The 24,999-nt window shown below is 37.9% G+C and overlaps 1 protein-coding gene across 8 annotated transcripts in view; it reads right to left on the reverse strand.

Moving 5' to 3' along the window:
- MECOM (MDS1 and EVI1 complex locus) overlaps nucleotides 1-24,999 on the reverse strand; it is a 632,521-nt gene that overhangs the window by 312,043 nt on the left and 295,479 nt on the right. For all 8 annotated transcript variants that reach the window (XM_064275445.1, XM_023555523.2, XM_023555527.2 and 5 more), the window contains exon 2: nucleotides 4,246-4,583. In XM_064275445.1, the coding sequence (XP_064131515.1) occupies nucleotides 4,246-4,583 (338 nt within the window). The remainder of the gene's footprint in view (nucleotides 1-4,245; nucleotides 4,584-24,999) is intronic.

Consider the following 24,999-nt stretch of genomic DNA (forward strand, 5'->3'; position numbering starts at 1 on the left):
CTCGATGGCAACGAGTGGTTGGGTTTTTACCAGGCAGAAGAGTCCCTGGGTGGAGCAAATGGTTAGAGCTTGGCTCTTAACTGAGAGTTTGTTAGTTCGAATCTACCCAGAGGAGCCCTTCAAAGTACAACCCTATGAAGTGCAATTCTACTCTGAAACACATGCATTGGAATGGACTCCACGGCAACCTGTTTGGTTTTTCTGGTTTACCAGGTGGAGGGCTATGTGCTAAGCTCAACATGCAATGTTACAATCTATCCTCACAAACTAAGAGGCAGAGAGTTAAGCAACTTCTGCCAAATCACTCAGCTAGCATGTGGAGCCCCAGGATTTGAGCCTGGGAACTCTTACTCCAGAATCCAACTCTTCACTGCTCTGCACAAAGTCTCCATGCTATAAAGAATGGTTGGTCATCTTCAGAAGCAAATATAAGAGAAAACTTTCATCTTGAACCAACAAAATATTTTCTTCTTCACTCACTCAGTAACTCTGAAGTTTAAAATCTCAGAGAAGGAGTTCCACCACTAATTATTTGCAGGTCCTAAGACAATCAAGCACTTTGCAGTTTTTCAAGATCTTTTTTGTTAAAGTCATGTTTACTGTAAGGTGGCAATCACTGTCGAACTCTGATATTATTCTTGAAGTTTAACTTTATTAAATCAATCCTCGTCTGGGAGAAAATCATACAGAATATATATATGTATATATACATACACACATATATATACATATACATACAATATATACATATATATATGACATACATATCGATAGCTTATTTTACTCAACTGTGTATTTTAGTCGGTTAATCATACTTTCAAGAACATCCTATTTCTCTGAAGTATAAATTTAAATGATTTTCCAGAGGTGCCTTATTTGGGAAATATACTCAATTTTTTATGAATTACTTAAATACAGTTTAGAAAAGTGACCCCTAATTATAATGTTATCTTTTATCTTTCTCTTTTAAAAACTTTCTTTTAAGAGACCATCCTATTTCTTTAGTTCATTGTAATTTTATAACAGCTAATGATATATGACAGCTATTATTGGCCTGATTGATCAAACAAAAAGCAGTGACCAATTGATTTTAAGTAGTTTCCCTTATCACACAGTTAGTAGCAGAAGTAATACTTGGTTCCATGTGTCTAAATTCCAGAGTCTAGCTTTTTCCATGGGCCTATTTAAGCCGCTGCTCCTTGCCTTCTCTTTCAGGGTAACATAATCCTATATTCACTCATTCATTCATCCATTCATTCATTCACTCATTCTTTCGTTGAACAATTATTTTTGAATGCTTGTTTCAGGTAATGTGTTGAGCACTGGATAACAACACTGGCATCAAAAAATGTATGGAACATAATTAAGATGTTTCACTAGGAGGATATAGCTGTGCAAGCTCTCAAGAAAATTTTGCTCTATTAGGGAAGGTAGACTAATAATTTGGATGCTGTACAATGTTTAAGTTCTTTAGTAAATAGATTTATCCGGTACTATGCTGGGACAAAAAGTAGGCAGTACTAAATTGTGACTAGAAAGGTCAGGAATGGTATCATAAAAGAAATGAACTCATGTAAGGAGAGCAGTGTGTGCAAAGGAATGGGGGCTTGGTAGAGCATGGGACTGTACACTGAACAGAACTGGTAGGGGCCAGAGTACAGTCAGATGACATTCACATGTTTTGGCTTGGGCAGACAACTGGGTAGATGCTAACACAATTTGATTAAAAGAGGAAATACTCAAGAAGGGGCACTTAGTAAGGAGAAAGGAGCAAGGGTGGTACTGTAGATCACAATGATTTGTTTGGTTGTGATAGGCTGAGTTTCTGTAGGGGAAACATTGAATACAGAATCTGATGCATGGTAGGCAGTCAATAATTGCTCAGTCTGGATTTCCTCTGTTCAGTGTTTATCTTTCTTGGCTTAAGAATTTTTTTATCTTTCTTGACTTCAGATTTTTTTTTAATCCTTAATTTATCATTTTAAGAAATAAAGGAGTATCAAAGAGAGGTCATACTAGTTAATCACAATTACTTGTCTAACCAAACAGAAGGGAAATCAGCTACAGTGGAGGGCAAATATGACATAAGATGATTAAAAATGAACATGCAGGAGCAGGCTAAGATGCCTTTGAGAAAGTGACTTTGTTGATCATGATTGGGTTTTGTATTAACTAGGCTAAGATTAAAAAGAAACAGTAGAGTCAAGAACTCAACTGCTCTTTGGTGGATAGAAAGTTTGCTGAAATCACCAAAAAAAAAAAAAAAGCCCTTGCTCTAGTTCATAATACCTCCAGACCAGACAATCCACACTCTCAAAAGCAAGGGTGACCACTAAAATGGTGAAGACTACTGAACTGACCATTAACTGAATTCTAGAAGGAGGAGAGAGAAGAATGAGTGATCTTTATCCGAAGAGTCATGAACCATTTATTTACACAACTATCTTGAATTGTTTTATCTTGAAGCAATAAAACTACTCAGTTCTGACGTCATGAAAAAAATTATTTTACATTTCTGAAGGTAAATATTTTTGTATATGTTGAAGATATCTTACTCCAAGGGAAAAAAAAAATAATTATTTTTAAATTTCCTCTAACTGCACAATTTTCCCCTTGTTCCTCACCATCCCATACGTATCCTGTTAAAGAGACACAGTCCTGCATTTACCAACACTGTAATTACAAAATGATTTCGTTATTAAGCCTTAGTTTATTTCCAAGCCTTCTGGATCATCTCGAGCAGTACTGTACTTGTTGTTTCACTCTAGAGATTGTGTAATAAAAGTTTAATGAGTTACTTATTATTAGAATGTTTATAGCCATTATTTAAAGGTGAACAATAATGACGTAGAGTCTGCACGCATTTGGTTTAAAACGTATTCAACTCACATATCAGTTAATGCCACAGTGATTTTTTTTAAACCTCTTTATCAATAAAAAAAAAAAAATTTTTTTTTTTTTTTTACACGGGTCTAAAGGCAATGCGGCTAAACCACAACCCTACCTGGCACTGTGGCTAAGAACAAAACTGAAGAAGATTTTCTCACTTGGAATCATGTCAAATCCAGACCTTAACTCCTGTCATTTCAGAATTCGAACAAGCATTGTTTTTATTACAGTATGTTGAACAGATTTCACAAGTGGGCACACATACAGAAAGGGGACAAAAAGTTGAAATTAAGTCCTGAAGGCAGGAGATATTTATTTCTATTTAAAAAGCTAAGCAGATATTCTATTAATGATCATAAATATTAAGGGAACATACCAAAATAAATCTAGTATATCTGACTTCTGTCTAACTGAAAGACTATGAAATGAAAGGTCAGTCACATCTCCAAAAAACACTTCCTAGAAATTGCCTACGAGTATTTCATATACAGATCAGATTTTCTAGAAATTATGATGTTATGATTTTCCACACGAGTTTTCAAGTAACAAACATAAATGGGAAGTCTATATGTCTACTGAATCTGGACTGAAATTAGCAACTGAGGAGAATAACATAATTGCCTGTCCTTGTCTAAATAGAACTGTTTTCAATTTTATATTCAGGCTTAGATAATGCCAAATAGGTTCTGTGAAAAGTATGGCTGAAATCAGTGCTGATTTTCAAAGTCGTTCTTTGCTATCTTTCGTATGCACAAATTACTCATTAAATCAATTTGCATATAAAGTATCTCAGAATTCGGTACAGTGCTCACATTCTAGAAACAACATAGAATCAAGGCAGGGTTATCATAAGAGAGGCAAAATACACTAGATAAACACAGAGCAAAATAAACACCCAGAATGAAAACAAAACTAAACTAAACCATAGCCACATGGAGAAAATAAATGTTTTTCTCTAATTTCTCAATTCCTAATCCCCTCCATAAGAGAAAATACAATAAACGTCACGATAACTTTTGTTTGCTTATGCCACATGCTATAGATATATAGATGGCCATACCCAATGTGTCCAAAAGACATCTCTAAAAACTGTATTTGCTTCCCTTAGTACTTTTTTAAGTTGATACTATTCTTTGACCATCTATTAGGTTGGATCCCCTTCTATTATGCTATGCCTTTAAGCAATACCTTGTTTTTATCAAGATGTGAGATCATAAGAGTGAATCATTCTAATGACGTATTTGAGGACCTACTGCAACAAATGGGATTTGCTTATTATATGGCCATTTAAATAATTAATCTCTTCTTTACACAACTAAATAAACACAAATGCATTCCCTCAAAATGCGTCCTTACCTCCCATCCGTAACTGGGGTCTTTCAGGTTTGACCTCTGCTCTCCCACATAAGGTCCAAACTTTTCACCTGCTTCAATCTTCCTTTTGGTCCATATTCCTAGTCCTGCTCCAGGCATATTTGACTCTCGAAGTTCAAACTCAGCAGGAATGGGAATATCATCGGGGATATAGATGGGGGCTTTGTAAGGGGAGCCCTCCTTTGGAGTATATGCTTCGCTGGATGTGGCTGGAGAGCATGGCTCTTGAATATTGAGGGAAGGAGTCCCGGCTACTCCGTCTGCATCTGGCATTTCTTCCAAAGAAATTTCAGAGTAGCTGCCATATACATACTCATTACCTGTGAATAAATAAGAACTTCATGAGTTCCTCCAGATTTTTTGTTGTTTTTGTTACCTGCAGTCAAGTCACTCCAAGTTCATGGCAACCTCATGTACAAGTGAACTAAACACTTCCCAAACCTGTGTCATCTCCACCATTGGTTGTGGATTGGGACCATTGTGATCCGTGGGGTTTTCGAGTCTTTCTTCCTAGACCATCTTAGGCTGGAAGCTCCGCTGATACACATTTAGTATCATACCTCTCTAAATGGGTCTCCCAACCTTCAGCCTCTTCCAGTTATCCCTCAACACTGAGCCTGTACAATGCTGCAGGATATATCTTCCTGGCACACTTTTTTTCCTATTCCATAGCTCCAAAAGAAGCCCTGGTGGCATAAGGAGAAGCCTTGGTGACATGGTGGTTAAGTGCTTGGTTGCTAACCAAGAAGTGGAGGGTTTGAACACACCAGCCACTCCGAGGGAGAAAGATGTAGCTGTCTGCTCCTGTAGAGAGTACAGCCTTGGAAACCCTACAGGGCAGCTCTACTCTGTCTTATAGGGTTATTACGAGTGGGAATTAACTTGATGGCAGTGGGTTTTTTGTTTTCATTTTGTTTTTGGTGGTGCAACAATTAAGTGCTGTGCTCGAACCCACTCACCAGCTCTGCTGGAGAAAGAGCTGGTGGTCTGCCCCTGAAAAGACTACAGCCTAGGAAACACCACGGGGCAGTTTTACTCTGTCCTGTGGGGTCGATATGAGTCAAAAATCAACTCGACTGCACCCAACAACAACAGCCCTCAGTAAGTCCTACTGTCCTTGAGTAAAATCTAAACCTCTCAGATTTCAAATAAAACCTCTCTCATTTTGAACCATTCTCCCTTTCTGATTCTCCCACTGGCCAGAATAAGCTGACCCCTGTCTTCTGAGTTCAGCAAGTGTTTCCTCTGCTGATCTTTCTGCCTGATGACCCTGTATGTGCTCCTCTGCCCATCCAACCCAGTCATCCTCCCAGCTGGTCCCCGAGACCTTCGATGGTCATCCCATTTGATGCAAGTGTCCCTCTTCCTTGCATTCTTACACCATTTCCCCCCCTCAATTTGGTGGTAAAATGCTACTGCATTGGAATCATACATATCAAATCTACTTAGGTTTTGATACGTATGATTCTTTTATTCCCAACTAGGCTATATTCCCTTGAGAGAGAGGAGTCAGAACTCACACATCTTAGGAATTCTCCAAGAGATCTGCATATAAGCGCTTAAAAAGTACTCATTAAATAGATAAATAACCTAATACATAATTTCATTGAACTATTAAACCAAATTAATAGTCTTCTACTAAATATAGAAAACTATTTTGATTCTGCAAAGTACCTTTAAACCCACAGATATAGAACACAACAAAACACAAACTTTTCTCTCAACCCAGCCTCCAAAGAAACAGTGTTAATAATGACCCAAAGAAACATTATCAGAGAGATACACTTCAGGGTCCAAACGCTTTTGGCCAAGTCCATTCAATTTTATCCATCAGGGAAATTGTGCACTTCAACCTAAGAGTCAAAAGTTCACTGATGCTCTTGGTACAGCTAAAAACATATAAAAACATCTCTCCAGAACTGTAACATTCAACTACTGCAAACACAGTTACTTTACAGATTCTTAAAGGGATTTATTACCCATTGTGAAGATTTTGTTTTTCTCCAGAACTGGTATACCTTAGAGGGCACGGGACAGTTAAAAAAAACCTATAGATTTGTTTATTTCAATAGTAGGAAACTAAAAGGCACCCTAAGGAATAGAACCATGCTCTTCCAGCAATTATTTACTAAAAAAAAAAATTTTAAATTCCCATATTTCCTCAAAGGGTTAAATCAGTCGTACTGTCACTTCCATCAGAGTGATCTCAAATCTGAAAAAAAAAAAGACAGAGACAAACGCACCTATACCCTCCCACCGGCGTAGCTGACTCCATGACTTCTGAGTTACCCACAAATTCTCCAGTGCATAACCTAAATTAGTGCATTTAGATTTCAATTCCTTCAGAGACAAAATAATGTGAGTATCCAGGCTGCTGAGCAGAAGAATTTGAATTTAAAGCCCGAATGCAATTCTGCTTACAATGACAAAAAAAAAAAAAAAAAATCTCTAATGAAACCTAAAGAACAACTTCCACAGGCCAAGCAAATACAGGAGAAATACTCCTTGTCCTAGTCCTCCACACACAGACATTTAATGTATATGCAAACCCAGGCCATTTGTTTTCAAGCCACTGTTAATCTAGTATTATCTGAAATAAATATAAAATGGCCGTGGTGACAAAAAATGGAAATACAAAACTGCTGAGTTTTATGTATGAAAACATGCAACAGTATTTCAATGTAATCTAGCATTATAAAATGTTCAACAGCAAATGCAGTTTATCGTACCACATTGAATAATTTGCATAAACCAAAGTCAACCAATGCCTCCATGTCCATTACTCAAGAATGATCCAAAAACCTACTGAAACAGTTCATCTAAATGACAAACTACCTCAATTATCATATCTCCATTAATTCCTGTTATTGGGGGGAAACTGGTAGATCCTCTCCCTCGGCTCTAACTGTAGTTAATTAAAGCATTGCTCAGATATCACACTGAGAGACTGGCACATTTACAACTAGGTGAGTATCAGGTAAGAAGCGCTATACACATCAGTGGTCCCATAAAGATAAATAATGCTTGTAACTTCTTGGAGCTGAGTTGCCTGCTACTGTAATTTGCTTCATGCTTCCTTTAGGCATGTCGTTAAATGAGTAAGGACAGAAGACAGACTTATCGTTGGATTTCAGGCAGATGACTTGGGAAACACTCTTGGAAATCAGTTCAACACTCTTGGAATCTTCAATTCAAATTTTAAGCGTTCCAATACCCAGAGACCAGGCAAGAGCCCACGCTTTGATTATATTACATTTATTTCTGTGACTCTCGGAATAACTAAGATAGGTTTCCACTTGAGGAGAGTTCCGTGTTGAAAGGACATCAGAATCTGTAAAGATGAAATTGCAGAAATAACACCAGTAATCGTAACCTCCATAGATGTATCTGTATATTGACCCTCACAATAATCCAGTGAGAAAAACCTGATGAAAAGAATAATCTTCCCGTTTTGCAAATGTAGAACCTGAACATCATCTCCAAATACCTAAACAGCATCTCCAAAATCAGCTGACTAGGACCGGGGTGACCAAATCGAGGCCTCCCTTTAACTTTTACACCATATTTTTTGTTTTGTTTTCTAAAAACGTATGTCTTTAAAAAAATTTTTTTTAATTGTGGCCATACTATGTGAATAGTTTGGTTTTTGGCTTTTTCACTTGATATTTTATTTTGAATGCTTCTTTATTTTTTTTTAATGTATTCTAAAATTACATTTATTTGTTGCATAATATTCTATTGTATAAATACACAATAAACTACACCTACTACTCCTCACTTATCGACTATCTCATTATCCAACATTTTGCATTTACAACAATAGTAAAAAATTTACTATCTGACTAATTTGCACCCTAATGACATACATCTGGCAGTAACAAATGCTGAGGTGAGAGACAAGAGTAATGCTCCCTGTGATGGTTAATGTTATATGTTGATTTGGCTGAGCCATGATTCTCAGTGGCAGTTATAAACTGATATAATTTGGCAGTTAACGTAATGATGTAATTTTACAGTTATCTAACGATATAATTTGGCAGTTATGTAATGATGTAGTCATCCTCCATTTTGTGATCTGATGTAGTCATCCTGCATTTTCACATAACACTGATTTTCACATAACTACCTGGTCTTTGGAACCTAACCATGTTGATAAGTGAAAAGTGGGTGTATTTCCATGGTATTTATTTATGTTGCTTCTAATTTTATGATACCATAAATATCACTGAAATGAATAGTCTTACACATTATATTCATTCATCTTAATCTCCCTACGTTAGATCTCTGTAAGTAAGCTTAGTAGGTATTGGCAGGTTGCTTTCCAGAAAGTTTATACTTCTGCCAACTGTGCCGGCATTTATTATGTCTTGTTTTTTAATCTTTATTAATACAGCAGGGAAGATTATATACCTATTATTGCCTTAATTCACATCTAGGAGATTACTGAGACTAAACTTTTTTTATTTATCATTCATATTTCTTGTTTTGCAAATTGTTATTTGTCTTTGTCCATTTTTAATTGGGCTTTTATCGTATGTCTTATAAATGATAGAGAAATTAACCCTTTGATATAGTTTTTTCTAATTTTCCCAAGGAGATCACTTACCATTTAGCTTTTTAGTGGGGCTTTTTTTTTACTATATTAAAAAAAACTAATTTTTATGGAACTGTTTTTTTTCTTTGTGGTTTTTTTCTTAGAAAGTCCTTATCCATTCTGAGGAAGAAAAAAAAAAAAGATTCTCTGATATTTTCTTTGAATTTCATAGTTGCTTTACTACCAGCCTTGGATTACCAGTGATTTACTACTGAGTGAAAAGCAGAGAAAAATGATTTCATTTATTTGAGCTCCTGTGAACGGCAGGCTAGAAAAAAAATCCCCTTTTACTCGTAATTCTTTGGTTCTTATTTGCAAGGCTGGCCTAAAATGCCTTCTCTTTTTGTGGGTTTTATATAACTCACCATTTGTTTCTTTTGGCTTCTCTGCCTGGTTTAACTGCAAATCTTCTGGGCAGATGCCATTCAAAATCCTGAGTTTCCCCATTAATAGCATTCAGTACACATCATCATACTTATCACTCAGCATTATCATTAGTAATAGTAACATAAATAATTTTCCTCTCTTCATATTAGTTCATTGCTAGAAAATATTCAGCAACTAAATAGTTTGATATTTATATGCAATACATAGATGCATAATTTGACTATGAAATAAGACTGATTTCTGTAGACATTGAACAAGAAATCAGTTATTTACACTCAGCCATATACATATAAGCGTAGAATACACACATTCAAGTGCATCTGCAGTGTGTGTGTGCAATAGCTCACGAATCTTAAAAATAGGCTGAGACAGAAACATGATTTGAGATCTCAGGCAGACTGTTTGAGATCATAACTACATGAAACAACTGCCAGGAGGAGACCAACTAGGGAATTGAACAGATTAGGTAACTCAGAAATTTAGACATTTCCCCCCATTATGTTCCTCATTGCAGTTTTGTAATAAAAACATGAGCAAACTTCAAAGGAAGCTCTGTAGTAAAGGTTAATTGCTACGAAAGAGAGGGTGGGCCCAAGCGCCAGTACTTTGTGCCCAACTCACAAGCGGACAGGAAGGATTACACGTGGCTGAGAAATAAGGATGCATGCCCAGCTCGAGGAGGAGAGGAGCGCTGCCAAACCTCAAAGCCCCACCAGGGACCTCCTTACAGGACGTGAGCACATGAGCATAAGTCCATGAGCTGGTGCCTGCTAATGGCGGGCAGGGGAGGCGGGGGGAAGACATCAATTTCCTTCAGAAATTAAGACCGGACATGCTCTTCTTCCCTTGTTAGTGCAATTCCAGAGTGGTTACAGCAGCATGTTTGTGAGACAGCAGAGGACTCCAGGAGCCAGTTCTTTTACACGAGCAACACAGCCAATAAATGCATGCTGGGCTTGGGGAAAAGGGTGGAGCCCAAGTAATGCCAGATGCACAAACAGAACAAAGAAGGAGGCTAGGAACTGGCCAGCAGAATATTCTGTGAGAATGGCCCCAAGATAGTGAAATTTAAGATCCCAGTGAAAGAAGAAAGGAAACTAGTAAAAGTAAGGAAAATGAATTTCCAGAAAACTGACTTCAACAAGCTGTGAAGGACTGTAGGAAGGATCCAGAAATACAGGTCTAGAAAACAGAAGCATCTGATAGAATGGGAAGCTCCTGATGGACACAGTCTTTGGCATGTACTGCCGGGGGGGGTGGGGAGTGGGGGACAAAAAGAAGATAGACTTAAATGGAGTCTTTTGACACTGGGCTGCACTTGTAGAATCCATGTCTCTGGAGACCATTATTTTTGCAAAATAATCTATCAACATTGCTTGATGCATGGAATTTTTTAAATGACCTTTTAAGCTTCCTTGCACCTCTAGTATTTGTCACTTCCTTGTTCTATGGTATTTCATCTCTTCCTTATGGGACTTTTTCCCCCAATGTTTTCTAAAAATATTTCTTTTATGGACTGTCAAATAGAAAAAATTTATATATAATTGGAAGAGTGTTGGGAAGCAGTGTAGTAAGGGAGATGGGGAAGAATACCACATGAACTGCAAGTAGGGGACGAAATCAGTGGGCAGACATCTATTTTCTCATAGTACTGTGGCACACCCCTTGCTTGTCCTGTGGCTTTTAAATTTGGCTGGGAGTTTCTCCACTCTCCTAGGAATTTCACTGACACTTCCTTAAGCAAGTATGGTTTGGGGATTGTGTTAAACTGGTAGCTCCGAGGCTGTTATGAAACAGACTTGGCCATTTTTTGAAAGTTCCTCATCAGATGGAGCTAAGCTTTTTTAAAAATGGTTACGGAAAAAAATTGCTAGAAAATTAATAGTTGAGGTACCAGGAAAGTCCTTTGGTGTCTAGTTACAGAATCTAAAACAGCTAAAATAAAGAGGTTAAAGCTCTGTGGGTTCTATTCCAAGGGAAAACACGCCCTGGTTAATGTTTGGCTTATTCTGTTTTTAAGAAGCTCCAATGACCAACACCCACTGGAATGGCCAGGTAAGAACAGATAATGTTTCTTTTACATTATAACTATGTGCCTTGACTTTCTTTTAGCAATACCAATCTTTAAGAGACTTCTGGCAACTTTTGACCTGAGGGCTTTTCTCTTAAGCTTTTTACATCCCCAAAGTGATTTTCCTTTAGGTTCATTTAGTATAAAGTAGAAATGCCCTGAATTTGTGTCACAGTAGACTGGGTGGTTACCCCTCAGGCAGTCTGAAACCACCAGGGTACAGCCTTTCAGTATTTAAGCCGTATCTACAGTAATTATTTGCCAGCATATCTAAAAGAAGGCAGGCATTTCCTGTTGCACACAAATGGGACACTCTTATCTAAATTACTGTTTAAACAGGTATTTAAGAAAAGACTATCACAGGCAGGAATTTACTGATGACGGAACACATTAGTTTAGGGCTGGACACATTAGCTGAGGACTAACCATTGTCAGAAAAGGAAGCGTATCAGCATCAGGAAGGTATAGACAATATTTTACAACTCCCATATGGGTCAAGATGGAGGACCATAAAGTCTCCCATTTGCATTGGGGAAAGCAGGCATGCCACAAGTTCTGGGATAGAGGTCTAGATTCAGCAATATATCACTAACCTCTGGAGTAACCTTGAGAGTTGTAACTTTTGGGGGGTCCCTGGAGTCCCTGAAGTCCCTGGGGGTGGTTAATGCACTCGGCTGCTAACCAAAAGTTTGGGAGTTCAAGTCTATCCAGAGATGCCTAGGAAGAAAGGCCTGGTGATCTAAAAAATCAGCTATTGAAAACCCTATAAAGCAGCACAGTTCTCCTCTGGTATACAAGGGTTGCCCTGAGCCAGAATTGACTCACAGCAACTGGTTACTGGTTTCCCTGTCCATAAAACAAGTAAATTGGACAAGTTCATCCCCAGGTCCCTTCTACTCAAGTAATCTCCGGTTCTACATAATGAAAACCAAAGAATGGTAAAGACGGGTGAACCAAAACCTTATAAAATGTATTTCCTGGAAAGACGCTTTGAAAGTTGGTTTGTTCTCTCCCAACGTGAACCCTAGGAGAGACTGTACTCTGGCTTCCTAACCTTGCTCTAACCAGTGAAACTGGAGTTTATTCCCAGTAGAGGCTTATAAAACTGGGCTGTTATTCTCACATTAAGTAGACTGCCCTCTGGTGAGGACTGTGGTCTACGTGTGGGCAGAATGTGTGGTTTATGTTGTTGATGGTGGTTTCAGAAGAAAGCTGCAGCCCTTCACATTCTAAAGAATGACCTGATTTGCTTCCTTAAAAAAAAAAAAAACTGTTTAACGGGGGCATGAGGGAGCATTAATGTGCCATTGCTAATGGACAAGTGACTGGGATCCGTTTGACCACAGCTCTGCTCCATTCAGCTCTGCATGTGAAATGAGGGCCTCAACTTGTTTATTGTAATTACCTAAGTGTGGCTTGGTGGCTTTTGGCAGAGATCCCTCTTGCCTCCAAAGGAAAGACCAAAACTCAGGAGCTACAGGCTAAAGGAAGGAGGGGGGAAAATGCATTCTGTAGCAAGAAGACTGAATTCTAATATAATCTGGGTATAAAATACTCAAAATAACCCCCAAAAGATGAACATTAAAAGTAAATGAGATTGAGCTCTACTTTCTACCACAAGGTAAACAAAGATAGGTGTGCGGGAGAACTGAACACACAGAGTAGATGGAAGTTCAAACTTATTCGCACAGCTGATTTGATGCAGACTCTTCCCGATTGCTACAAAACAGAAAAGCTTTCCTATCGTCAGGAGTCCTACGTAAAGAAAAGAATATAATTATGCGTGTCTGGTAGAAGAGAGAGTTCTAGCAATGGCTTGCTGATAAAAAAGGAATGTGAACAAGCAATAGAATACTAATTTAACCACTCTCTTGGCTTGATAAGATGTGGAGAATAGAATTTTGTGAGCGTCTCCGAATTTGGTTTTATTTGAAAATGAACAATGCCCCTTGTTCTCACAAGACTTGCTAACTAAAAGACAATAATGACTTCCGATATTAAAGTGATTCTGTGGAGAAAGTTCCTCGATACGACTAATTTCAGCTTAGCCTCTGATGGCGCCATCGCAAGATACAGTATCTTGAGAATAAAATAAGTTTAGATGGTTGCAAGAAGCACAATTTTCTGCCCCCATTCCAAGTCTAAAAACCCCTATGTTGAATTTCCTCACACTACATCTTATTAAACGTAAAATCATTCAAATCATTCCATGGATAGAAAGTCATTGAAAAACATAAAGGATGGTTTTTTTTTTTTTTTTAATTTTGAGAAAATATTATACACTTTGATAAAAATGTTTTCAGAAAAATATGAACAGATGTGCAATGTATATGTGTATGCATACACTAAATAGCACTTATGATTTGAGAAGGGGTAATTTCAACATTGCTAAGTGGTAACACAAGCTAGGTATTTAAGGGAATGATATAATATGACAACTTCATAGACTACCAAACCATGCATGGTCTCTGGAAACTGTCATTATCAACATGTACAATAACTAGTAGCATTAGGTGGTCTGTACAGTATCCTTCATGTCTAATTGAGTCACACGGTCTAAGACACTTGACGGGCACCAGGCACAACCTCCTAACGAGAACTGACTTTTAAAAAGAGGCATTCAGGACCTCTTCTATATAAATTACTATCGTTTGCAGCAAGAGAGGATTATAAATGTTTGCTGGCAAAAACTAAATTTATTTACAAACTGGGTCTAATTTATTTATGGCTTCAGTACAATCAGCTTTTGTAGAAATATTTATGTTATCTGTACTTCTGCCTCACTAAACTCTACCACAATCATAAACACTGTTGAAAAATTATTTGCAGTTAGCAGGATTTAAACTACCTATTATATCACCAGCTAGTGCCAGTAAACTTTTGCACTGGTTGGTAAAGTTTCCTCCATGGAATAAATACACATTTGACTTTCAATATCTTTGGGGAGCTCCATACTATGAAATGTGAAGGATTAAACAGATGCCCTTGGCTTTACAAGGTTTTTGTGAATGCTTCAATTTATAGAGATTATAAATTCAAAATGAAATTTTGTGGGTAGACTACAAAAGTGCTCTGATGTAAATCCTTTTCTAACATTAAAAGGAAAGTTATGCTTGAAGTGTTGGGGTGATAGCCTTTCCCAAAAATGCACCTCTCACACTCACCCATTCCCCAAACATTTATTTGCCACCGTATTAGGTCAGGCACTGTGCAAGTTGCTAAGGATAAATACAGAATTGAATAAAATTTCTGCCTTCAAGGAGCTTTAACTTAAGAAGTAAAGGCAGAGGTGGCAACAGGCATATGACAATGCAATAGAATAAGACCTAAAATGAGACTAGAAGGAGTGATGGTTATTAAGAGTTGAGTGTAACTAACTCTGCGATACCCACTCCACCACCCACTGCCGTCGAGTCGATTCCGATTCATAGCGACCCTATAAGGGCCGCTGCAATATCTTGTAGATAATCTCATAGAAACCGATAGCCTTAGAGTGATTAAAACCATATATGTACTAATTTTTTTTAAAGATTAAACCTCTTATTTCCATTATTAGAGGAACTGCAGTCACTCGCATTTATTTCTGAGTACAACCAAGTTCTCGCAGTAAGGTGAGGACCAAAATAGGAGTCATTTATCCTGTTTCTAAATAATTCATAAAATGATGAAACCAATAGGTTCTAAAGCAGTATTTCCCCCATGTTCATTACAAAATAAGCCAAGAGAAAATCGCACAAAGAAATGGATGGTTTCCCTGTCATGTAACTAGTGAAAATGTATTTCTGTTTGGTTTACTTCATGGACAGAAGACTTAAAAGCTGTGAGTCAGGTTGGGCTGCTGTGATGCCAACAAAACTTCAACCAACCTATAAATGGCCCCAACCACAACATTTATCATCCAGCTTGAATTGAAAGTTGCTCCAAACAGAACAGAGATAGTTCTGGTTGACCTCAGAACGATGCCACGTTCAGAGGGAAGATTGGCCAGATCACCCTAGAATCTCCAGTTGCACCAACCAAGAGCAAGGGTCATCAGAGAAAATGGTAGTACTATTGCTACGAGTCGACTCCAGGGCACTGGGTTGTTGGGATTGCATTCTGGTGTTTCATCTGCCCACCAAAGGTTGGTTCTTTTCCCAGATAATACCCACACATGCCTACAAAAGTCAAAGTAGCAAAATAAATTTTGAGAGCTGTGTTAATATGGTGAAAAAAAAAACTCCCAAAATAGAACTATTTATTTGTGAAGGTGCTTTGTAAAAAGGAATGCCAAGAAATCAGATATTCATAACTTCATACTTAGTAGCACACGCATAAAAGATTTTGCTACCCATTTACATCAATGTGATATAAAATGACTCTTACTTAGATCCAGGTGTTATTCTTCAGAATGAACAAAATCTCAGTCATTTTGTTTTCTGCTTTTGCTGACCATTTTATGTATTTATTCAATTTTTCAGGCAGATTTTCTTTAACAAACTGCTTGTATGTTATCATAGGTTATAGCTATGCTAATTAATTTTTAAAAAAATTTTTGGCATGATGTTGCTTGACCCTCCATCTAATTAATTAAGATATTCGTTTTTTAAAGCATTGTAGAATCTCAGAGCTAAAGAAGACAGAAAATTTCTAGTTGACTCATCTAACCATCAAAGATGCTTGCTGATTCATAGATATTTGTGGATCAACCCATGTAAACCATGAATGCCTGAGGGGAAAAATTACAAATATTATAATTATATCAAAAGTATCTAATGTTTAAAAAAATCCACTGGGAGTAGGAGAGACACCTGAAGCCTATAGAATTAATTAAACAATAACCTAACAGGATTTGTGCTGTTGTTGGTTTTGTTGTTTTACCAATATGTCTATTTCATTTAACTTTTTAATACTCATCACCACCACTAAATCTCAGGAACTATGATCTAGCATATGCCACAAAACATTAATCATTTAGTCAACAACATTTCTACATGCAAAGCACCACAGGAAGTCACGAAGAAGAATGAGGTGAAATCGCTGCTTTCAAAGGACTTGCAATCTAGTTGGGGAGATAAAACAAATGCCCAGGAAGACTTAACTTATAATATAAAGCCACGTTGAATAGAGCCAAGTGAATGGCACAGAAAACAAAGACTACCACGTTCAACACTAAACGTGATATTCCTTCTCTTTAAGAGAATACTGAAGAGCAAGACTATTAAAACCTCAACTTGTGATGAAAACAGGTAAGGGAGACAATTATGAAACAAAGGTTATAGACTGCATCTGAGCCTTGAAAAAGTAATGACTTTTAATTGGACTGAGTTTATCATATTTGTAGAGGTACCACAGGCACAGAAGAAAGGATTAGAGTGATTTCCACTTTCCATCATTTGGCATAATGAGAAAACAGAGGGTGGTCCACAACCCTGGTACATATTACGAGCCATAGGAGATGCTTAACATGTCAGTTTTTGGTAGCAGAGCGCTCTACTAAATAAACACATTTATTTGGACATAGCTAAGTCAAAATAAGTCACCTGGAAAAAACATTACATGCCATTAATTTGCATAGTACAAGGATTTATAAATTTTTAAATTAACCCTCTTGGATTTCTACTCCCATTCAAACAGTAAGGCCTATCTGCATTTTTCTTCAAAGTTTAGCTAGCTTAAGAGGTCAAATGAAAATACTCGGCTGAAGAAAAGCCAGCTGAACAGACTTGCTTCTAGGTGAAAAAGAAGTGGGTTACAAATTCTTCCACTATATAAATCAAGTCAAAATGCAAAAAACAAAACAGTGTAAATATGTGGTGAATCATAAAAGGATCACGCAATTGGCACACCCCAAATTCAAGTGAGCCCAAGTAGGAAAGATTATTAAAGCATAACTGCTCCAAAAGTCCACCAGAGTGTAAGATGGTGAGGGGCAGGGCCATGGGTGCCTGATTCTCTGCAAAACCCCTGAAATCCAGCAAAGTTGCTTACTCATGAAAATAATTCAATGTATACAGGTAGTCCCAGATTTACCATGTATTCAAGTTACGAGGAATCGCATTTACGACCATCTGTTTCTGTTTTGTTTTGCCTTGTTTTTTGTACATCTTATTGTTAGTAATATGTACTACATACAATGTTGCAGCATGTAATTTGCTGATATTATCATTCTCAGATGTTCACTCACAGATGTTCAATGTTATGATTTATAAAAATTCTGATAAAGGCAATAATAATGAAAACTAAAAAAAAAAAAGTGGTATTCGGCTTTCATCAGAACCAATTTATGTCAGAGTTGTCTGAAGGGAACTGTGGGTGTATTCGTTGACTTGAAAGCTTCATCCAAAGCACTGGAGATATTGAGTTGTACCTCTTTTTTGTTCTCTAAATTAGTATGTTCTAGCATAAACGTGCAAAAGTCATCACATAAATTGTGTCCTAAGTCTGTTTAAGGATATAGGAAAAACGCTCCACTGAAAGATGGAAAGCTAACACTGAATCTATACATGCTTGTACACACATGTGTGCATACACACAAACTCAAAATATTCAAGATGCTTAATAGATGACCTTAACGAAGATACTCAGTTCAGAGTTTGTACTATGTCCTCTTCACATTGCAACCTCTTCAGACATATTTGCTATTAAAGAAATGCAAATAGGTAAACAAAAAGTCCCTGCACATATAACTCCATACTTGTCTGTCAGTTTGTTGTACTATGGTGCCTTGCGGATTGCTGTGATGCTGGAAGCTATGCTGGTATTTCAAATACCAGCAGGGCCACTCATGATAGAAGGGTTTCAGAGGAGCTTCCAGACTAAGACAGACTAGGAAGAAGACTTAGTGTTCTACTTCTGAAAAAACTGGCTAGTGAAAACCTTATGAATAGCAGAGGAATACTGTCTGATACAGTGCCAGAGATGAGCCCCTCAGGCTGGAAGGCATTCAAAATACAACTGGGAAAGAATTGCTCCTTAAAGTAGAGGCGACCTTAATGACACGAATTGGGTAAAGCTTTCTGGCCTTCATTCTCTGATGTGGCACAACTCCAAATGAGAAGAAACATCTGCAAACATCGATTAATAATCAGGAAGTGGAATGTACAAAATATAAATCTAGGAAAATTAGAAGTCGTCAAAAAACGAAATGGAATCCATAAAGATCAGCATTCTAGGTATTAGTGAGCTGAAATGGACTGGTACTGGCATTTTGAATCAGACAATCATATGATTCACTATGCTGGGAATGACAAATTGAAGAGGAATGGCATTGCATTCATCATCAAAAAGAACATTTCAAGATCTATCCTGAAGTACAACACTGTCAGTGACAGAAGAATATCCATAAGCTACAAGGAAGACTACTTAATACGAGTATTATTGAAATTTATGCACTAACGACTAATGCCAAAGATGAGAAAATTGAAGATTTTTACCAACTTCTGCAGCCTGAAATTGATCAAACATGGAGTCAAGATTTAATGATAATTACTGGTGATCGGAATGCAAAAGCTGGAAACAAAGAAGGAACCATAGTCAGAAAATATGACCTTGATGATAGTAACGACACTGGTGATCACAGGATAGAATTTTGCAAGGCTAATGACTTATTCATTGTAAATACCTTTTCTGACAACATACATAGCGACTATACATGTGGACCTCACCAGACAGAAAACATAGGAATCAAATCAACTACATCTGTGGAAAGAGAAAATGGAAAACCTCAATATCATCAGTCAGAACAGGGCCAGGGGCCAATTGCAGAACAAACCATCAATTGCTCACATGCAAGTTCTAATTAAAGCTGAATAAAATTAAAACAAGTCCACAAGGACAAGAATACGAACTTAAGTATATCCCACCTGAATTTGGAGAACATCTCAAGAACAGATTTGATGCATTGAACAGTAATAACCAAAGACCACATGAGTTGTGGGATGACATCAAGAACATCATACATGACGAAAGCATGGGGTCATTAAAAATACAGGAAAGAAAGGAAAGACCAAAATGGATATTAGAAGAGAATTTGAAGCTTGCTCTTGAATGCAGAGCAGCTAAAGCAAATAGAAGAAATGATGCAGTAAAAGAGCTGAAGAGAAGATTTCAAAGAGTGGCTTGAGAAGACAAAGTAAAGTATTATAATAAAATGTGCAAAGACCTGGAGTTAGAAAACGAACAGGGAAGAACACATTCAGCATTCTCAGGCTGAAAGAACTGAAGAAAAAATTCAAGCCTTGAGTTGCAATGTAGAAGGATTCTATGGGCAAAAAATCAAACGATACAGGAAGCATCAAAAGAATATGGAATACTCAGAGTCACCGTACCACAAAGAATTGGTCAACATTCAATCATTTCAGGAGGTAGCATATGATCAAGAATCAATGGTATTGAAGGAAGAAGTCCAAGCGGCACTGAAGGCATTGGCAAAAAAACAAGGTCCCAAGAACTGACAGAATACCAATTTAGACGTTTCAGCAAACTGATGCAGCACTAGAGGTGCTCACTCGTCTATGCCATGAAATTTGGAGGACAGCTTCCTGGCCAGTCAACTCAAAAGAAAGGTGATCCAACAGAATGCCAAAATTATCAAACAACATTATTAATATCACACACAAGTAAAATTTACTGAAGATCATTAAGAAATGGTTGCAGCAGTACATTGACAGGGAACTGCCAGAAATTCAAGCTGAATTCAGAAGAGGGCTTGGAACAAGGGATATCATTGCTGATGTCAGATGAATCTTGGCTGAAAGCGAAGAGTACCAGAAAGTGTTTGACTATTCAGAGGCATTCAGCTGTGTGGATCATAACAAATTACGGATAATATTGCAAAGAATGGAAATTCCAGAACACTTAATTGTGCTCATGTGGAACCCGTACATAGATCAATAGAACAGGACAAGAGGATACGGCATGGTTTAAAATCAGGAAAGATGTCCCTCAAGGTTGTATTCTTTCACCATACTTATTCCATCTGTATGCTGAGCAAATAATCCAAGAAGTCAGGCTATATGCAGAAGAACACAGCATCAGTATTAGAGGAAGACTCAGTAATGACCTATGATATGCAGATGACACAACCTTGCTTGCTGAAATTGAAGAGAACTTGAAGCACTTACTGATGAAGATCAAAGACTACAGCCTTCATTATGGATTACACCTCAACAAAAAGAAAACAAATGTCCTCACAACTGGGCCAATAAGCAACATCATGATAAACGGAGAAAAAATCAGAGCTGTCAAGGATTTCATTTTACTTGGATCTACAACCAATGTCCATGGAAGCAGCAGTTAAGAAATCAAATGTTGTGTTACATTGGATAAATCTGCTGAAAAAGACCTCTTTAAAGTGTTGAAAAGCAAATATGTCACTTTGAGGACTAAGGCGTGCCTGACCCAAGCCATGACATTTTCAATCACCTCATATGCATGTGAAAGCTGGGCAATGAATAAAGAAAACTGAAGAGGAATTGATATCTTTGAATTATGGTGTTGGCGAAGAATATTGACTGCCAGAAGAACAAACGAGTCTGTCTTGGAAGAAGTACAGCCAGAGTGCTTCTCAGAAACAAGATGGCAAGACTTTGTCTGAAGTACTTCGAACATGTTATCAAGAGGGCCAGTCCCTGGAGAAGGACATCATGCTTGGCAAAGTAGAGGGCCAGCGAAAAAAAGGAAGACGCTCGTGAGATGGATTGACACAGTGGCTGCAACAGTGGGCTCAAACAGCAATGATTATGAGGATGGCACAGGACTGAGCAGTGTTTTGTTCTATTGTACACAGGGTCACTATACGTCAGAATTGACTCAACAGTACCTAACAAAAACATGAGTCAGAATTGGCTTGACAACAATAAACTACAAACAACAACAATGTCCATCCCTCAGGATTTTTACTGAGTCCTCCAGAAAAGGAAAATGGTAAACCAATATCAAGTATTGCCAACTAAAATCAATTCTGCCAGCATTTATTACGGAACCTGTTATGAATCAACTATACTTTGCAGGTAGGCACTCTGATTGCTTTGTTCACCACTTCCTCCCCATCACTAAGTTCTGTGCCTGGCACACAGCCATTGCTCACTAAATACCTGTTAAATGAATGAATATAGTAATGGGGGAACACAGAAATGAGCCAACCTTCAAGGAGTTCAGACACTAGAACAGCAATCCCCAAATCAGACATGCATCCGAATCACATATGGAGTTTGTTTTTTTTTAATTTAAATTCTATGGCATTTCTGGGGTCATTGGTCGTTCAGTGGTAGAATTCTTACCTTTCATGTGGGAGACTGGGGCTCTATTCCTAGCCCATAAACCCCATGTGCAGTGACCACCTGTCTGGCAGGGGAAACTTGCATGTTGCTATAATGCTTAATAGGTTTCAGCAGAGTTTCCAGACTAAGAAAGACTAAGAAGAAAGGACTGGAGATCTACTTCTAAAACTCAGCCAATGAAAGCCTCATGGATCACAGGAGTCTGATCTGTAACCAGTCATGGGGACAGCACAGGACCAGGCAGCATTTCATTGTGTATGGGGTCACCATGAGTCAGGGTCCGACTCGATGGCAGCTAACAAAAACGACATGGCATCTTCAGAACCAATAATAAAGAATCCTTACTTTATGTAACAGAATATTTCTTCCTAACATCTCCAGTTTCCCATTTTATAGTTTCAACTTACAATATCACAAGCAAATTCAGATAATCTATAAACCACCGACCCAAGTCAATTCGTATTTAAACCAGAAGACTACCCTGGGTTCGAGTCCACCTAACTAGTTGTATGGTCCTAGGAATGTCCCTTAATCTATTTGAGTCTCAGTTTCTTTATAGCTATATCTGGTGCTGCCCAATATGGTAGCCGCTAGCTACATGTGGCCACTGAGGACTTGGAATGTGGCTACTCCAAATTGAGAGGTTGTGTAAGATTAAAAACAAGCAGAAGATTTCAAAGACTTGGTACCCAAAAAATAAGAAATATCAGTTCATGATTTTTAGATATTTATTGCACAGTGAAATAGCACTGTTTTGAATATACTTGGTTAAATAAAATATATTGGTTTCTTTTTACCTGTTTTAATGTGGTTACTATAAAATTTAAAATTAGTATGTGACTTACATTTGTATTTCTATGGACAACACCAGTCTATAAAATTCCTAGGACACAAAGTCGTAGTAAGAATCAGAATAAATAGTGCACCTGAGCATCGTTTACAAACCACAGGGGAACATGCAAATGCCAAAATCATTATCACTGTTATTATCCTTATTATTAGGGGAGATTCTCACGCCTTTCGGTCTTAAGTTACAGCACTTGAAGATCAGTATCTTTCAGGTCTACCTACATTCAGATAACAAAAAGTGTTGAAATGGTTCATGAACAATTCATTCTCCACCGCTCCCCTATTAATAAATCTCTCAATAAACACTTGTTGAAACCAAATGTAAAGGAAGATTAATGTGGTCAGTGACAGGGGATGAAAAGATGTGCTCATTCCACAACCCTCCTCTGCCAGGGTTTCATTGATGCTGCACAAAATGGCCTGGACAGAATTCGATAGATGGAAGGTTTATATTTGAAATAGGCATTATTGGCAAATTAGCAATGACCAGTTTTTTTTTAATTTTTATTAAGTCAGTCTCTCATACAAAAACTTATATACACATTGCTGTATAACCAAAGGGTGGGCAGTTCAAATCCGCCAGGTGCTCCTTGGAAACTCTACGGGGCAGTTCTACTCTGTCCTATAGGGTCACTATGAGTCGGAATCAACTCAATGGCACTGGGTTGGTTTTTGGGTATATACTCCTAGTTGCTCTCCCTCTAATGAGACAGCACACTCCTTCCCTCTACTCTCTATTTTTGTGTGTACTCCGCCACCTTCTGACCCCCTTTGCCCTTTCATCTCTTCTCCAGACAGGAGCTGCCCACATAGTCTCATGTGTCTACTTGATCCAAGAAGCTCACTCCTCACCAGTATCATTTTCTATCCCACATTCCAGAACAATGACCAAATTTGCTGATGGGAAACAATAAACCTATTTTATGATTTCAGCCTAAGATTCGAAAGTGAAGAAAAAGTCATGGGAATAATTGATTTCTTTCCCTATACCCTGGGTAGGGCAGTCTAATTCTCCCCCATAAACATCCCGAATTCCACCATTTCAAAAAGAACATGCGCCTTGAAATACTTAAACCCAAAAAACTCAGTGCCGTCAAGTCGATTCCGACTCATAGCGACCCTATAGGACAGAGTAGAACTGCCCCATAGAGTTTCCAAGGAGCGCCTGGCGGATTCGAACTGCCGACCCTTTGGTTAGTGAAATACCTGGAAGATAAAATAACACAAAGAGCTTTCTTGTTGCTCTTCTATTGCTACAGTGCTGTTGGCAAACTTCTGAAAATACCTCCTAGGTCTGGGCTGATGGATGTAAATAGAGACAGATATTCTCAAACTGTACATACATTAGACTACCCTGTTGATATTCCCAAGAGTTTTAAGAAGTTCAGTAGGTATAAACCAAATCAAATCCATTGCTGTCAAATCAATTGGGACACATAGTGATTCTATAGGACAGAGTAGAACTGCCCCATGGGGTCTCCAAGGCTGTAAATCTTTAGGGAAGCAGACTGCCACATCTTTCTCCCATCAGTAGGTATAAAGACAGGCAGATTCCTCCTACTATTCTTTCACGATTCTATTAGGTAAAAATGATGGGTAGCCAGGGTACCTTTGGGGGTAGAAAACTGAATTGGCTTATGCAGTTCCCTCTGTACTCTTAGCAGGTCATACCTGCAGACATTTTATGAATATTAATTGATGTACTTGTGTAATGTAAAGCAGTTGGTAACCTAACATTCCAGCCTTTGTTCCAAGCCTCGTGTCACTTTCTTCCAGGCTGTTGATTTTGCAGAGGCTGTGTAATCCTAGTAAACTGCTAGCAAGGAGTGATCAATCAACACTTTGAAAGCCTCTGGTTCATCCCAATACCTGGGAGCTGCTTTGATAAACAGTATTCTTGGGACTGTGTGAAATTTACCATTGCTTGGGTAGCTAAACACATGTGCGAACGTGGCAGGTTATTGTCCTTATTTTTTCATTTATATTTAAACAGAATCCTTTATTCCCAACAAATCCTCACTTGCCCCAAGATTATAGTGTCCCAAACTCAAGTCACTAAAGCTCTAGGTGCATTATACATCAATATTTTTCCTATGAACTTAAATAATGCTATCCATTTATCCATATTTTGGGGCATATTAATAATAATAACAGAAAAATTCCTTATACCCCATTTCAAAAACCTAGGTAGGATGACTGAAGAACATACCATGCTAATACTTACATGGATAGGTGCATGCTGCCAAAGGTGTGTCATCCTCCCAAGAAGACCTTATCCTAGATTATCAGCATTGGTACTCATTTTAGAAAGACTATGGAGGGTTAGAACTCATCAACCTTATTCTTGTAAATTGGCCACAGCTATCTGGAGACCTCAGAATGATTTTTCATGATTGGTCACAATCAATTTGCCCACCTTATGCCTTTAATTCATCCTATAATGTAGCCACAATAACCTATTCCATGTCCACTGAACTTCCTGTGGAATTTGGTTTCTCATTGTTTTTCTTCTTGCCAGTCTTCTGGTCTGGAAGTGCATTCCATTACTCCCTAGTGAGGCCCTACTCTTGTTC

Source organism: Loxodonta africana, chromosome 23 (genome assembly GCF_030014295.1).
Source record: "Loxodonta africana isolate mLoxAfr1 chromosome 23, mLoxAfr1.hap2, whole genome shotgun sequence".
NCBI lineage: Eukaryota > Metazoa > Chordata > Mammalia > Proboscidea > Elephantidae > Loxodonta > Loxodonta africana.